Source organism: Prunus avium, chromosome 3 (genome assembly GCF_965620075.1).
Source record: "Prunus avium chromosome 3, drPruAviu1.hap1.1, whole genome shotgun sequence".
NCBI lineage: Eukaryota > Viridiplantae > Streptophyta > Magnoliopsida > Rosales > Rosaceae > Prunus > Prunus avium.
In genome coordinates this window covers 4,251,271-4,268,238 of record NC_142286.1, presented here as the reverse complement: position 1 = coordinate 4,268,238, position 16,968 = coordinate 4,251,271, and the positions used below count along the sequence as shown (strand labels likewise).

The 16,968-nt window shown below is 35.8% G+C and overlaps 1 protein-coding gene and 1 long non-coding RNA gene across 2 annotated transcripts; both read right to left on the bottom strand.

Moving 5' to 3' along the window:
- Positions 1-3,692: 3,692 nt before the first annotated feature.
- On the bottom strand, positions 3,693-4,439 carry LOC110769924 (uncharacterized). The gene is made up of 2 exons (XR_002528653.2): positions 4,053-4,439; positions 3,693-3,949 (listed from the first exon to the last, which is right to left on the bottom strand). It is a non-coding gene; the product is annotated as an uncharacterized LOC110769924 (long non-coding RNA).
- Positions 4,440-5,267: 828 nt separating this feature from the next.
- Positions 5,268-12,448, bottom strand: LOC110769873 (putative LRR receptor-like serine/threonine-protein kinase At1g05700). Its single transcript, XM_088250086.1, has 15 exons — positions 12,359-12,448; positions 11,723-12,272; positions 9,955-10,442; positions 9,467-9,611; positions 9,281-9,352; positions 9,044-9,115; positions 8,863-8,943; positions 8,454-8,623; positions 7,970-8,226; positions 7,748-7,880; positions 6,865-6,963; positions 6,605-6,697; positions 6,329-6,391; positions 5,927-6,116; positions 5,268-5,794 (listed from the first exon to the last, which is right to left on the bottom strand). Exons 1-15 carry the CDS (start codon positions 12,444-12,446, stop codon positions 5,395-5,397), a joined length of 2,901 nt encoding a protein of 966 aa, XP_088106212.1. The 5' UTR covers positions 12,447-12,448; the 3' UTR covers positions 5,268-5,394.
- Between the last annotated feature and the right edge of the window lie 4,520 nt (positions 12,449-16,968).

Genomic DNA, 16,968 nt, shown 5'->3' with positions numbered 1-16,968 from the left:
AACGAATTTTGGTCACTCTTTTCAACAAAAAGGGTATAATTGACATTTCAATATTTAATGTAAGGTGGGCCAACGAATTTGGGCATATTCTTTGATCTAATCCAAAATAACAATTCTTTTCTAGGTATTAAAACCCAAACCAAAATATCAAATGTCTTAAATACTAATAAGTAAAGTTATCTATGTCTAATACCTAATTTTCCTTTAAAATTATTAGTCATGGAAAATTATTGAATCAGTCCCTTTTATCATTTTATAGAGACTATTTCTATTATCAATCCCCAATAGCATTCTATAGAAACTGTAAACTACAGTAAACTCCCCAACTTATAGGGTCATTTACGATTACATATCCGATTTTTAAGACATTTACAATTACATACACAACGTCACGGAAACCCTACAAAATGTCCCATCCGTTAGCGAGACCGTCAGGAAATCTGTTATATGCTTACTTGGCGAATGTGGGCTCCATTTTTTTGATGACGTGGACTTCCACGTGAATAAAAAACTAATAAAAAATTATGTACATGTTAAAAATAATTTTTAAATCATATTAAAATTAGGACAAACTACAGTAAACCCCCAATTTATAGGGTCATTTACGATTACATCCCAATCTATGGGATATTTACAATTACATACACAACGTCACGAAAATCCTACAAAATGCCCCCTCTGTTAGCCAAACCATTAATGAGTCTGTTAAATGCTGACGTGTCAAAAGTGGGACCCATTTTTTTTATGACGTGGACTTCCGCGTGGACTAAAAACTAATAAAAAATTATATACTTTTACAAACTAAGTTTAAAAAATTAAAATCATTAAATTTTAAAAATCAAAAGAAAGATGAAAAAAAAAAAAAAAAAAAAATCTCTCCCTCCCGACGAACCCTCCCTTTCTCTCTCTCTCTCTCTCTCTGCACCATGCCCCATGACCAGCTCCATGAACTAGCACAAAATGCTTCTGGTTTGCTAGATACAAAAAGTCAGTGAATCTGCTTAATCTAAATACAAAAAGTCAGTGAATTATTGTCCAAGTACATCGATCTATAAGATATGCGTGAATTAATTAATCCTCCCTCATAGGCAAAGTCATAATCTCCAAGTCCATGCTGCTAGCAATCTTCTTCAAAAACAAAAACAAAAACCCTTTATGAACTTGCCCAAGATCAACCCCATTGACAACTCTAGATTCGACTCCTAACCCAGATTCGACAAAATCAACTCTAGATTCGACTCCTACCCAGATTCAGATCTGGGTTTTCTGGAACACTTCCCCATGTTCTGTTTGAACGCGTTCGATTTGATATCGTTCTCGGCCGGACTGGACCTGTCCGGGCTGTTCAACGACCATTCGTACGGCTCGGCGGAGGACGGCGAGCGTTTCGTGTTGGAGGAGACGGTGGAGAAGGTGGTGGAGAGAGCGGAGGCTTTCGCGAAGGCCGATAAATTGAGGGTGAGGAGGAAGAAGGCGTGGGGTTTGGAGATGGAGGAGCAGAATGGTAATTTGGCAATTGGGGTCGAGGTTTACAGATTGACTGAGAATCTCGTGGTGGTGGTTTACTGCTGGGAAGGGAAGTCCATTCCTTGAATTATACTGAACGAATTGGGGTTTGTGGTTTGGGGAAAACGATTAGATCTGTGGCATGAGGGCGGTGATGGGTTGGGCTGGAACGAGAGAGGTGTTAAGGCTGGGATGGGTGGCCTGAGTAAGCTTGGATGGTGGTTTGGGTGGTTGTGGGCTAGGAGGAGAGGAGATCGAGAGAGAGAGAGAGAGAGAGAGAGAGAATATGGGTTGGGGTTTTTTTTATTTTAATTTTAATTTTAAATTTTTTATAATTAAATATGTTTAATTTTTTTTAAATAAATTTTTTATTATTTTTTGTCCACGTGCAACTCCACATCAATTAAAAATGGGTCTCACAAATGCCACATGGGTAGATAACGGATTTTCTGACGATCTCTCTAACGGATGGGGCATTTTGTAGGGTTTCCGTGACGTTGTGTATGTAATTGTAAATATCTCATAGATTGGGATGTAATCATAAATGACCTTATAGGTAGGGGGGTTTACTGTAGTTTGTCCTTAAAATTATTAAAAAATAAATTTAAAATAAAATCTCATCTCTCTTCTCCAACGCAGCCAACCCTCTCTCCCTTCTCCTTCTTCAACCTCACCCGCCAAAACGACGGCCAAGACGCCAAAACGACAGTCGTCATCGACAAGGACGCCGCCAAGGCCCTCGTCGCCGCCGCCAGGATCGCAGCGACGGGAGAGTGGTGGCTGAGAGGTGGGGAGTGGTGTCTGTGAGCGTTTCTGCTGAAGGTACAAGAAGAAGAAGGTGGTTTTGATTTGATTGATGGATTATTCATTCAGTTGGATGGTGGATCCGACTCCGAACCCGGATCCGAATTCGACTCCGTTCAGACAAAGCAAACGGGTCCGGTCCAAGAAACAAGTGGAGTTTACCGGGTGGGGCTCCAGGCGGCTCTTTGAGTTTCTGGAATCGATTGGCAGAGACACCAGCAACCCAATCTCGCAATACGACGTCGCCTCCATCATCGCCGACTACGTCAATCAACACAAGCTTCAGCACCCCACCAAGAAGAAGAAAATTGTCTGCGACGACACCCTCCACCCCCTCTTCGGCCGCAAAACCATTGGCCGAATCAAAATCTACGACTTGCTCCACCAACATTTCGCCGAAAATCAACAAGACGACTCAACCGACGACGGCGAAAACGACGATGACGACGAAAACCCCTTTTCCAATTACTTCTTAGGCTCAGCAGACGACAACATTTCTCAATCGCAATCTCGACAGCGGAAGCAGAAAAATCCCAGGATAATCATTTCTGCTTGTCCTCCAAAAAGCCAAAGCTGTTTTGCGGCCGTCATCCCCGAGAACATAAAGCTGGTGTATTTGCGGAGGTCTTTGGTGGAGCATCTTCTTCTTCTTCACAATCAGCAGCAGCAGCAGCCGCCACAAAATCAAGCGAAGAGAGATGAGATTTTATTTTAAATTTATTTTTTAATGATTTTAATATGATTTAAAAATTATTTTTAACATGTACATAATTTTTTATTAGTTTTTTGTCCACGTGGATGTCCACGTCATCAAAAAAATGGAGCCCACATTCGCCACGCAATCAGATAATAGATTTCCTGACGGTCTCGCTAACGGAGGGGGCATTTTGTAGGGTTTCCGTGACGTTGTGTATGTAATTGTAAATGTCTTGAAAATCGGGTATGTAATCGTAAATGACCCTATAGGTTGGGGGGTTTACTGTAGTTTTTCCTTTTATTTTAGTCTCCAATAAAAGGGTCCCTGTTGAGTGTTTTTCTAGTAGTGCGCCTAGGTGCCACGTGTCAAAACAGTAAACCGGGTTGGCTATACTATTTTTTTAAAAAGATTTTCTGGTATATTGAGTTTAAACTTCATACCTAATTCCATCCAAAAAACTTGGGCCTATGTGATTGAGGTGAGAATGATATCATTGCATGTTTGGAGTTAGTAGTGGGTTGTAAGGGCCGTGACATAACACCAAAACATTATCCATAAAACTTCTACTAATTTCCCTCCAACAGAATGGGATGTGCTTTGATTTGTTTTCTTTCTTCTCTCAATATTGTTATTTCTTGTGTTTGGCTAACGTTTGTAATCTTAGATTAGGGAGGTTGGAAAAATATACACAATAATCACCTTTATATTGGTTATAACGTACGTGACACAATAATCCCCCCCTGTGTATATATATATATATATATATATATATATATATATATACTCTTTTCCATTATCATACAAATTTGGTTGTACATGTATATCATGGCGACCCTTACTCATCGGTGTGAGTATTAATTGGTGCAGCACAATTACAATCGCAGCAATAGCCTGGTGGTGGAGGTGCGCAGCACACACAGTCAGGACATATAGGAGTTGTATCTGAAACAAAACCAAACAAAATACAAAATCAGCATCTAATCCCTAACACCAATTCAGCTGCCACAGAGGTCACTATAGTAAAATTGGTGGTGGAATTATTTACCTGGAAAAGTGAATCGAGCTGCCTCAGAGGTCAAAATGGGAGAGAGTACCATAGCAACGATGAAGAGGGTCACCAGAGCAGACCTCATACACTCACCTGCCATTAATATTAGCTAGAGAGAAAGAAAATAACAAAAACTTGCTTTGCTGAGCTGTGTATATTTATAGGTTTCAATGGTCTGAGAACGCGTTATTTGAATATTGGAGGGTTGATTTTTCTACTACGTTGATTTTGGGTTGCAATTAGACGTTGCTGCAAATATAGAATTTCACCATTTGTGAGGGAAGACTTGAACCTTGACTTTTGTTCAATTTTTAAAAATATCATAATTGACTTGTCAACTCCTTAAAAAGATGAGAGTCTACTTTGACTGCCCTTTCTTTTTCCATTATAAAAGATTTTGTCTTGTGTAATACGTCTCTTTATACAAATCAAGTAAATTAGTAGAGGTTGAGTTCTTTCACTATGTAGTTAGAGGTTCGAAATCCCAGGACACCCAATGAATATTTGTGTAAACTTCCATCTCCCAATCGCTTGTACTATAAATAAATAAATATAAAAAAAAAAGACTTATCAACTCAATATTTTCAAGTGGCATGGACTAGACATTCGTTACTTATTTTGATAATTATTCCCTAATATAGTAGCGCAAAATTTTCTTTTGAAGAAATGTTAATGGACTTGCTGAGTTAATCTTGAGTGAATCTTGCTTATATTGATAATTATTCTCATCATGTGATTTTTTTGATTAATGGGCTTGCTGAGGAAGTACTTACCGGATAGATACTTCTTCCGGCATTCTGCTGATTTGCTTTTAAATTCTTTTGACTAACTTGTATTTCCAGCTAAGTCTAATGGTGTGGGTAAAGCATGTTACGAACCAATCACAGTGCTTGCCTTAGCCACATCACATAATTTGCAAGGCGTCAAAAGAGGAACAAGTAGGTACGGACTGATAACTGAAAGTATTTTTCATTGGATAGGACTTTTATTTAAGTTATAATTATTGGAGTTACTACAATGAACTTGTCACGCAGCACATAACAATATATCACAACAAAAGCTAGCACGGAAATATGCAAAGGATTTGGTTCATTGCAACTGTACGGTTAATTATAAACTCGAAAGATATGAGTTATATTAATTGGATCTTTATTTTTTATTTTGAAAATACACCGAAAATATATTGACCACGATGAGAAGAAAATGAAAAGCAAACAAGGAGAACCACCTCCCAATTCAAAAGTAGCATCAAGCAAACTCTCAATTTCAAATAATTGTACCATAAAAATACAAAGTTATACAAATTAATTAGTAAATTGTGTTTACATATAGCATTAACTTATGATATCACGCACCTGCTAATATCATCGCTCACTGTAGTCCTTGGTTCAGGATCAGGAGCCGACTCCATTTTCAAGCATTGCTCTAAATCCTTATAGACAACATCTATGTCTGGCCTTTCGGCTCCGGTCAGAGGCACACAAGCCATGGCAGTTTGTATAGCTTTCCTAACAGAATCCATCTTGTACTTTCCCTGTAATTTTGGATCCACGACGCTTTCGATACGCTGGTTATTAACTTCATTACGCACCCATTCAAGTATGTGTATATGTACTTCTGGTCCTCCAGGTTGTACTACTTCAGTGTTAATTGCTGTTCTACCGGTTATTAGCTCTAGCAAGACAATTCCAAAGCTATATACATCACTCTTTTTGTTGAGACGTTTTGTCTTGTGATATCTGGACAAATATAACAAGAAAACATTTCAACAAGGTCGAATCTAATGAAATAAATTGGCTATTGAAAATATATACCAGAAGGTACAAAAACAAAGGCAAAAAACAGGATATATATATATACTTAATTCTTACTCGGGATCAAGGTATCCAAATGTTCCTTTGGACAAAGTTGATACATGAGTGATACTTTCAGTTGCAAAAGCTCTAGAAATACCAAAATCACCTATCTTGGCTTGCAATCTTTTGTCTAACAAAATGTTGGCTGGCTTTATATCTCTGTGAACTATCGGCATATTGCGGTGAGAATGCAGGTAATTTAGTCCTATAAAATTCAGCAGCCATTACTCACTATTACAAAACTGGTCAAAGAGCAGGAGCTAGCATAAGAGCATACAGTACTCATATCATATGAGCTAGCATAAGAACAAAACTGGCTTTATATCTCAACTCTCTCACACTGTTTTTCCTGAGCCTCACGGTATGTACAGTGACTACTCATATCATATGTATTGTAATATTTACTAATCTGCTTACCTCGTGCGGCATCTAGAGCAATACCGAGTCTCTCCTTCCAAGTCAAAACTCTTATAATAATATCTGCACCCAAGAGTTCGTTATGATTGAATCATGCAGTTATACAAGAAAAATTACGGAGGGAAACTTACGGTGTATTTGGATGAGGAAATTTAAAAGTATCTAAGGAATTCATAAAGAATAGAATTTAAAATGATGTAAATTAATGTTCTATAATTTGTAAAAGTTAAATGAGATTAATAATTCGATCTTGAGTTTTGAAAGGAGATGTAGTACCTGATTCGGGGCCATGTGAATGTGCTGTGTGAAACAATGTGGCGCTGGTGTGAGGCGGCCGTGCAAGTGATGCAGAGGGTGAAGGTGAGAGCTCTGCATTTGAGGTGTACACTGAAATTAGGTTTACTCTTTTCATTTGTTAATAACACTTGTCCAACAATTTGCTTGGGCAGCGTAATCCTAATGGAAAAAATGGGGAGTGGCGGGGGGAGAAAATTCTCATCATAAATGCCATTTATGAATATATAGCAATGGTATACCTGAGTCAGAGCGATGGGACCGTACAAGCAATGGAGCTGATGATATGTAGCGGTGGTCCGGTGACTGCGGGCTTGATGCAGGTGGTGAAGGTGAAAGTACTGTATTTGGGGTCAACAGTTGTTTAGTGTTGAAATTAATGCACATTTGTGCTAAAGAAATGTGTGTAGAAATCTAGAAGCTTTGTGGAAGAGCCTAAACTATTCTAGAAGCTTGGTGGGAAGTCGGCAGCCACATGCAAACCTTTGAGAATTATCTAGAGAAAGCCACAATATGTGGCTGGGGTTAACTTCCTAAGTTGGTGGACCAAGGTATGGCGGTGGATCATGTCTATAAATAGACATGCAAGTGATCATACAAGGTGGAGCAAAAAAGGCTACCCAACCGAAGTCATATGGGGAGTGAACCAATCAACTCCCAATTTATGTGGAGTAAACAAGCCAACTCCCAAACTATTAGGGAGCCAATAAGCTCACCAATCTAGTGAAGGGCCAAATAGCCCAAACTAATTCTAAACCAAGTGAAGTGGCCAATAAGCCAATATGCTAAGGAGGCCAATTAGCTTACACCAAGCCATGTACTATTCTCCTCCAATCTAATAAAATCACTTAGTTTCCCCTACAACGCAACAGTGGTATCAGAGCAACACACATCACACCTCCTCTAAATTCTAACATTTAGGATGAAGAATAGAAAAGATTCGGAAATTGAAGTTAATAATTAGCTAGGTTTAATTTTTTTTTTTCCCAGTATATGATGAAATGCAATCAAATAGCAGCAGGTTCAATTGCAAAAGTCCATATTCGTGTAATGATGATGAGAAAAGCTGAACGAGTTCTATATGGTGTTATATTTTACTTATACATATGAATATACGATCATTACCAGCTGATAAATGCTGTTTCAAATTTCCATTGGCCACGAACGCATAAACAAGTGCCATACAGTCAACGTCATCACAGTACCCAATTAGGGAAACCACGTTTTTATGATCAGCAACACTCATCAAAAGCGCAACCTGCAATTCGATATGCATGTTTCGTCTTTGTGAATCTTCAACAAAGAATCCAGACAAGAAAGAAATATTTATAGTTGGATTATCTATACCTCGTTATTAAATTCTTCTAAGCCTTGACTTGATCTAGGCGAGAGTACTTTTACAGCAACTTCAACCTTATTTTCCAGCGTGCCACGGTAGACTTTTCCGAATGCGCCTTCTCCAAGCAGTGATGTATAATTACTGGTGATATTCGTGATCACAACTTTAGTGAAGTGTTGACTCCGGCGGGGGTCAGAAGGGGGCTTCAAAAGGGTGGGCTTATTATCAGTATGGCCAACTTCTTGCGCCTCTGGCATTGTGTTAGCTTCAAAATATGTTTCAACTATGTTAAGCACTAAATTTACAGCTCATAAGATTCGGATTTGATTAGCTTAGCCTATATTAAATCACACTCATCTCACGGCAATCAGTGTGGGGTAATGTTCACCCCCAAATTTTAAACACTTTTACGCCAAACAACTCATGTGGGGGCCCTTTTTTGGCTATTCTTTTTTATGAAACACTGTGGCTATTCTATTTCGGCACTCTTACCTTTTTCTCCTATGGTTTTAAAGCAGTGCCACCAAATAGCTGCAGCTGCTACAACTAATAATATGCCGATTGAAATTCCAACGGGGACTCCTACCAAAACACCGAGATTGTGCTTCTTCTTCTTCTTATCGCAAGAAACCTGTCCGGATAGATTTGGATTTCCGCACAAACTGAAATGGTAATTCAAGGCAAATGTAGTAAGATTTCCATGCATATACTTCTTTTTTTAAATAAGTATAGTAGAAGCTATAAGATTCTCAATAATCTAGTTATCGGAAAATTAATGTATATATACCTAGAGAAATTTGAAAGCAATTGAACATGCGCATGTTAAACACGATTTAGGCCGAGTTACACACAAAATTCAAAGATCATAGCTTCTTTGTTTTTTGGCAAAATAAAGGAGCACCTTAATAGTAGCAAACCATTCTTGCTTCTGTCACTGAGTCTCACTGGAACTGAGCCTGTGAGCTTGTTGTTCTCCAAGTTTCTGCAGAAGTAAAGACATACTCTAACCATGCTTTCTCACTAATTAAGGATTGTAATTAACTTAGCCCCATGTATGTACATAATCTTGAAAATGAACTTACAGGACATTTAAATTTGGCAATTGAGACAAAAAGTCTGGAATTGTTCCTGTTAAGTTGTTGTTTGATAAATCCCTGAAATCATGAGCGCATGAGCCTGAGCCGATCAACTCATATGCTAAATGAAACCAATATTGGGGCGAAAATGAAATTACGATCTTACCATATATGCTGCTGTAGGCTACACCATATTCATTAGTTTTGTAATACTCATGACAACATGTATATTAATTTACTTACAAAGTTTGTATCATTGTGAGATTGGATATAGAAGGAGCTATCAGCCCTGTTAATCCACTAGACGACAAATCCCTACAGATTGCATTGCATTTACCCGTAACTATAAACCAAGTTAAAAAGGGATAATTAAATCAAATTAATCATCAATAATTTTGTCTGAGGACACACATACATATATACACTTACAAGGATTTGATATTTCGGAACTCATTTTCATGAGCACTAGCACTACAAGTGACACCTTCCCACAAGTAATCCTTGGGAGCACACGGATCTCCTTGCCAGTTCTTAATAATTATATAAGTTGACTTGATGTTTGCGATTGCGTCAACTAATAATATTTTCATCATATACAAAAAGAAGGACGTTATCTCAAGAAAACTTAAGGGGCTTTTAGATTCGAGCCCAACTTGTGTAACTATTATTCAGAGAGGCTATAATGAGGGGTAAAAATGTGGGCTTATAATGAGGGGTTCCTTAATAGCCGTCCGATTTAGTGTAGAGTTGTTATTGGACTGCTAGATTATTATAAGCCCACACTTTTACCCCTCATTATAGAAGATCCCACTACTATTAGATTTAATCATCGATTTAGGCCCAATGACATTGTGTGATACATATACTCTACCTAACCGAAAGGTAGGTACGTAATAATTGAGGGAAGGAGTACTTACAATCTTTTTGGTTTGTTTCTGATTCTAAGAATTCTTTTACCATATAAATCTCGAACGCATTGAGGATAGGTAGGAGGAAAGAGTCTTCAGACGTAAAGATGGAAAAATTATAGGATTGTGCTCCTCCTCCTCCTCTGAAAGCCAGGGTGCTGTTAATAGTATTTGTGTACAAGTAACGAGGAACAAATGGGTCCGAAGTGAGCTCTCCATTTATGGTAATAGAGATCTCTCTGATCTGGCTGGCTTGGAGCTTTGCAACTTCGGCAAAGTGAATGTAAGTATAATATTCCGCATATTTATCAGCAGGCACCCAGGAAATATTCAAGAATTGGCTTGAAATATCTTTTGGCGTGGCAGCAGTACGCATGACATCAGATGGTAGTTGGTATGTGTTTTGATCGTTGTTTATGATGGATAGAGTACTTAATTGTGCCCAATCATCGCGGGGATAGGAATACCATAGGCGATCATAAATGTCGTTCGGATACCTGTATGGCATACAAATATATATCATCAGTTTAGTTTTCGGCAAAAAATACCATTGAATACTTGCAAATGTATATATTATCTCCTGCGCCACGAGTAATTGTAGAGTGGCATTATAGTACGGCCATGTCAGATGGATAACTAGTTCACGTGTTATAATAAAAGTATATATTTATTGACGTTATTTCCTAAAAAATGGGAAATATCAATCATGTCGTCTACCTTATGGCGAAGCCAGGATTTCATGTATGAGGCCTCTCACAAAATGTATATAAAAAAATCTGAACTCAAAATACATGCTAAAGTAACCAAGAGGACCAAAACATTACATATATAAAAAATATTTACAAATTTTTTCCTTTTGTAATCTACACATAAATTTTTTGGAAGACCCATTAAACTCAAGAGAGATAATAAATCAAAATTGTACAAACCTAAACAAACCATATGTGGAGAGAACACAATAAAAAAAAAAGATTTTCTATTTAAACCCCACACTTCTCTTTGTTCACCCCAATACTTAAATCATTAAGCTGTAAGTTTTATTATTGTGTAAAAAGACAAAAAAGGTCATCCAACTTAATAATTAACCCTAGTACATCTATACAGACACCCTACACACCCCAAGTGTTGGAATTCCAGTTACAGTTCTTGAAGATATGTAAAACTGTTCTCTTTCTCTAGAAAGTATTAAATTTCGGGTTTGAGGTTCCATTTGTTTGTGTTTTTTTCTGCTGGGAACAAAAAAAAATGTGGGGTTTAAATAGAAAATCTCTTTTATTTCTTATTTTTTTCAATTTGGGGTGTATTTAATTAAGGGTAGTTTGGGAAGATAGTGGGGTTTTCTTAGAAATTGTGAAAATTTAAATTAAAGATAGGGTGAACTTAGAACATGGGGTGAACTAAGAGAAGTGTGGGGTTTAAATAGAAAATCTCTATAAAAAATTCACAAACCCAAACAAACCATAGGTGGAGAGAAAAGAATAATAGATATAGTAAATTTAAGAAAAGAAAAAAAAAGTAGACATGAAAATGAGATTCTTGAAAGATTAAAAGTATCATAAAATATATTAATATACATAGATTATGTTATACATATACATATACATATATATATATATATATATATATATATATATATAATATACTTATAAAAATAAATAATAAATAATAAAAAGAGGTGAGGGGTCTACGTCTACCCATATATTATAAACATAAACGAATTATACTATGTTGTCGTATTTTAATACCATACATAAATTTTTCCTAAGCAATGGCTCACCTATATCCAGCTGTATTAGCCGTTTGACCAACGTCATAGCGCAACAGAAGTGCCAAGGACTGTTTGGGCATCTGTGTTGGATAAGATGCAGTGGGTAAACGCCTGAGTTCGATTGCTGATATAAACGGAACCCCAGTGCCGATGTTGACCAAACAAATGTGTATATGGTTTTGCGCAGGGGTATGTAAGAGCTCCTTGATTGTGCTGCTGGACGCATTCGAAAACGCCACAGAATCCCACAAAGTAGCTCCAAGATGTAGTTCAAATTCTGGTAAATTACCTTTCTGGCTATCGTAATTTCCATACACGAAGCTTGCTCGGATCAAATATTTATCGCCGCCCGTAAGGCTTATGCTGTAGCAGTTTCTGGTTCCTTGGGGAAAGCTCCTAAGGAACCAGAAGGGCCGTGTATATTGATCTCTGTAATCGAGCGATATGGACTTGCTGTCTCCGGTATCTGTTAGAGAGGAGTCTGAAATGTAGTAAATGCCTGTAATTCTTTCTGTGTAGCCGGGACTTTGCTCTAGACCACAATCTATACTTATGAAGCCTGGGAAAAAGCATGAGAATTATATACCAATTAAGATCAACTCTATTTTCTCACTGGAAACATGCATGCATATATATATTATATACCTGATTGATCCTGGGCATGAGCTAGGAGCATCAGAGCAATACCACCAAGCAGTGCCCAGAGTGATTGCTTGAATACCCACGACATCATAATACTTGGGCAATAAGATACGTATTTGGTTTCAGAGACAGCATTATATAAAGGGTTTTCTAGGGTCTAGTTGTATTTTTCTAAAATACTTTGTTGTCTTTTTATATCTAAGTTTACTTTTCAAAGTAAATAAGTTCTGGTGAGAATAAATTATTCTTCTTACACACTATCCAAATTTGATATTTTGAGTCTAGGGGTCTAGTTGTATTCTTCTCTTGTCTTTTTTTGTTTGTTTGTTTTTTTTTTTCTGGTTTAGTATAGGATCCACCCCCTTCCCATCCCCAGTGCCACATGAATTATATAGCTCATGGATGTAATTAGAAATTTCAAATCTTTATATGCAAACCAACTAGCTTACTTCCCAGTGTTAAAAAAGCTCTCATGTTCGAATTCCCCTACCCCTATTTGATGCAAAAAAAGAAAAAAAAAAAGAAAAAAAAGAATATTGGTATGTGACATACATATATACAATAATGTGTTGGAATTGGCTCACCATTTGTACATGAAGTTTGGAAGCAAGAAAAGAAGATTGATACTAGTCACAATGTGTCGCAACGAAGCCTCATTGGCAATGAGTAGCCCAACTCCTTATAAGATAACATTGCTTTGATATCATCAACAAAGTTTAGGTTCCAACCAAAAATCAATTGGCAATAGAGAAAGTAGCCTCCTTATAAGTCTTAACTTTTCAACGACTGTGTAAATCCCATGAACAGTAGTCTAGGGGTATTTTGGACATTAACTTCTAAAATAGAAACTAGTTAGACTTCTAAGTCAACAAATATTTTTTATAGAAAATTTGGCATAAGTCCAATTATGAGGAGAGACTTTAGGTGCAATCCACGCAGAAATTGTTGTTGATCCAAGTCCTTTAACTTTTGCGCCACATAAGATTACATGCATGCCTATTTCAATTTATTGATATTTACTTTTCTTTTTCTTTTTTTTTCCAGTTATGCACCGAAAACATAAATAAGGTAAATTGTGAATTCCTAAAACTGGTAAGTTATTGATTTGTAGGATATTAATTATCATATTTGATTTGAATTTAATTGCAAATCTATTTATTGAATTCTGAAATTTTCCCAAGGTATACCGACATCAAAATTTGTAATAAGAGTTCATAAAAACTTCATAGCTTAACAATAGGTAAGGTACCTATGCATACACCTCGTATGCAATATGCAGGTAATTAAACCCATAAATTACCTCTGGTCCAGGTAATTAAATCCATAAATTACCTCTAGTCTAGGTAGTTATACCCTCTAGCCCAGCTAATTGAACTCATATAATATCTTGGTATGGATCTTTAAACTCAACATAGATAAAAATCCATGGAAGACATGTACGTATGTATATAAATATGAACCTCCAGAAAAAACTGTTTAAGAAAACTCAAGAAAAAAACACTTACCTGTAAGGCAGGTACATATATACCTGTATGTCAGGTACATAATTTAATGTGGGTGCTTGTCTGATCAATTGGTATAATATGTGAGTCTTTATTTTTTATTGATTAAATTGTATTTTATCTATATATTAGGAATATTATCAAGGAAAAAAAATTCAAAATTCAAAATTTGGAATTCAATTTCAAGGAAATAATGCATTAAATTTAGATTTTCAATGTGTTTTCCTTATTTACCTTAAAGGGTAAAATCGACACAACAAAAAAGTAATAAATGTCAAAGGACCTACATCTAAAACCAAAAACATGAGGACTAAACCCAATGACAGCTAATCGTTTTGGACCTAGATCTAAGAACCCCTATTTTTTATTTGTTCGAAAAACTGCTAAGTCAACTAGTCGTGAAGGGACGCCATAAAAAAAGTGTCATTATCCTCAGACTTGAAAATCCTTTAAACTTTTGTCTAACACATTTTTATCTTTGTTTATACTGCCAAGTGGATGTTCACTACAATTTCCAATATAGTTCGATTATCAAATAAATCTAAGCGACTGTTTTTGGTACGTACTTGCTAGATTATGGAGGTTTAAACACGTCATGTATACACACGCAAATGCACGTTGAATATGAATCATGATTGGAATTTTACAAAGAACGCGGTTGAAGTTATATATATATATAGGTCACGTTTGGTGGTTAGGAAATGGATTAAATAACTCACAAGATTAAAGATATATTGAAGTATAAAATGAAGATAGAGTGTAATGATTTTTCATTTTGTGGCAAATGAAAGGCTAAGTTTTAAGGTATTGATCCTATCATTTTGTAAGGATTGAAACGGATAAGTTTCCTTCATGATTAATTCATCTTCTACGTTCAAGTTAAACAAAATTTGAAAGTTGGCATGCATTTTTTTTTTCTTAACATACCTTGAATCTAGTGAGTTAACTTGCATATTATTAACATACCCTAAATCTAGTGAGTTAACTTGCGTATTAGTATTATGTGTGGATGAGAGAGAGGGGTTTGAAGTTCATGGGGGTAATACAATTACTATAAATTATTCATTATTCTTTTTACAAATTATGAAAATTATATAAAGCAATAAGAGTACATCATTTTCTTATATATGAAAATTGATAAAGAGAGATTTTTTGTTACCCATAGCCCGTAGATTTGTCAATGATAGCATATTAAGATGTCTGTATAAGGGATTTATAGGTTAAGTAGTTTAGAGCATCTACCCATGAATTAAGGTCCTAAATTAAATTCTCTCATTCTCTAATATCATTTGTATACATAAATAAATAAAATATGACCATTGGTCTTCTTCTTTTTTGTGAGGATGTGATGTCTCTATTTATTATTATATTGGCTTCAAAGTATGAACGTAGGCTTCAATATTGTTTTCCATGAGACTATGACGGAAATTTCTCAAGTCTAACTTCATACATACATACATAATATATGTACATGTACGTATTGTTGGCAAGTCTTTACTTAGTTAGGATTTTGGTTCCTTATTTAGTTAGAATTTTGGTTCCTTGTATAAATACCTCTATATTGGAGAAGAATAATAATATGAGCATATATGAATATTTGCCCTACTTTGTTTGACACATATGTAATTGACTTCTATGTGTGAACATATTGCTACGGTAATGTGATCATCTATCGTAGTCAATCTGTAGTCAATTTTCATGATCTCTTAATTTTAATGATCATCTATCGTCTATTTTCTTTGTAGAATCAAATCTCATGCTGTTATTTTACTTTATAGATACAAAATAATTGAAAATCCCTATAAAAAAAAATTTGGTGGGAATTGAAATCCCTTCATAAAACACATGAAAATGATCTTCTTTTTAATTATAAATATATAGTGTTATGGTAAAACCCATCGTGTTATAACGCCACTCAAAATTATATCTTCAATTGATAGGGTTGAAAAACCCATTATTCAACTTACAAATCAAAGTGTGGTCGATGACTTTTGTGGGTGGACCGTGGACGGGCTTGAAAGACCCATCATTATTAATAAATTATGCATTCTTAGTGTTAATATATAATTTCAATTATTATTGATTCCATTCATACAAATAGGTTGAACCAGTCGTCTTGTGAAATCTGGTCAATCAATACGTGTATACGTACATTCACTTGCTTCTTGGCAAGTGTCGCTTATTTTACCAGGAAAAGAAACAAAGTCATCGTTATATCTCTTTTTTTGGTTTCGGTTTTGAAATTGGCACTGACAAATAATATATATTGTCTTCGTCGCTACATTTTCCATAATAACAAGCGTTTATGACTTTCGAAATGAACTCTGAAGCAGTTTCATTGGTATCCCAAAGGAATGATTGAGTCCAAAGGCCTTGATTCCATTGCTGACACCTTGAGGAAAGCTCCTGACATAAAGCCAGTTGTTGTTGTTGAAGGCTAATTAGGAGATTTTTATTTTTTATTTTTACAAGCGATATTGAAGGAGGGATAATCGAACATATAGGATCTTAAGGCTCAAGATAAATACTCTTAACCACTTGAACTACAAATGAGTAATCTATTAGTAATGGATGTTTCAAGCCGTTTGACCCGTTCAAGTCAAGTCAGCAATATATGCATTTGCGCAATAGATATCCATTTGTTTGTTTTCTTTATAATAAAAAAATAGTATGAATATAACGGAGACTTAAGGGGTATTTTATTTTGTAGTAGTACTTGCATGTTGTGGAATATCAACCTTTTAGAAGTTTCACCGGTGACTAGCTAGCGTAAAAAGACAAATACCAAAAACAGTTCATGACCATACAATTCATAACATTTAATACAAGTCATAGCTCACGTCAATTAACATAGCCAACTATATGTTTATTGGCAGACTCAGAAGTTTTTTAGCAGATGTACAATTTTAAAAGGCTAAAATCTTTATTGAAAAATTGAATAAAATAAACAAATTATAATTGATCATACCTCTAGTCGTGTCGAATTTGCTACTGAATACTGATCATAAAAGCCAAATCAGAAAGAAAGAAAAAAACAGATTACAAAAAAGGGGGAAAAAAACTATTTAAAAAAAAAAAAAAGAAACAAATTGACTTTTGGTCAAGAAGGAA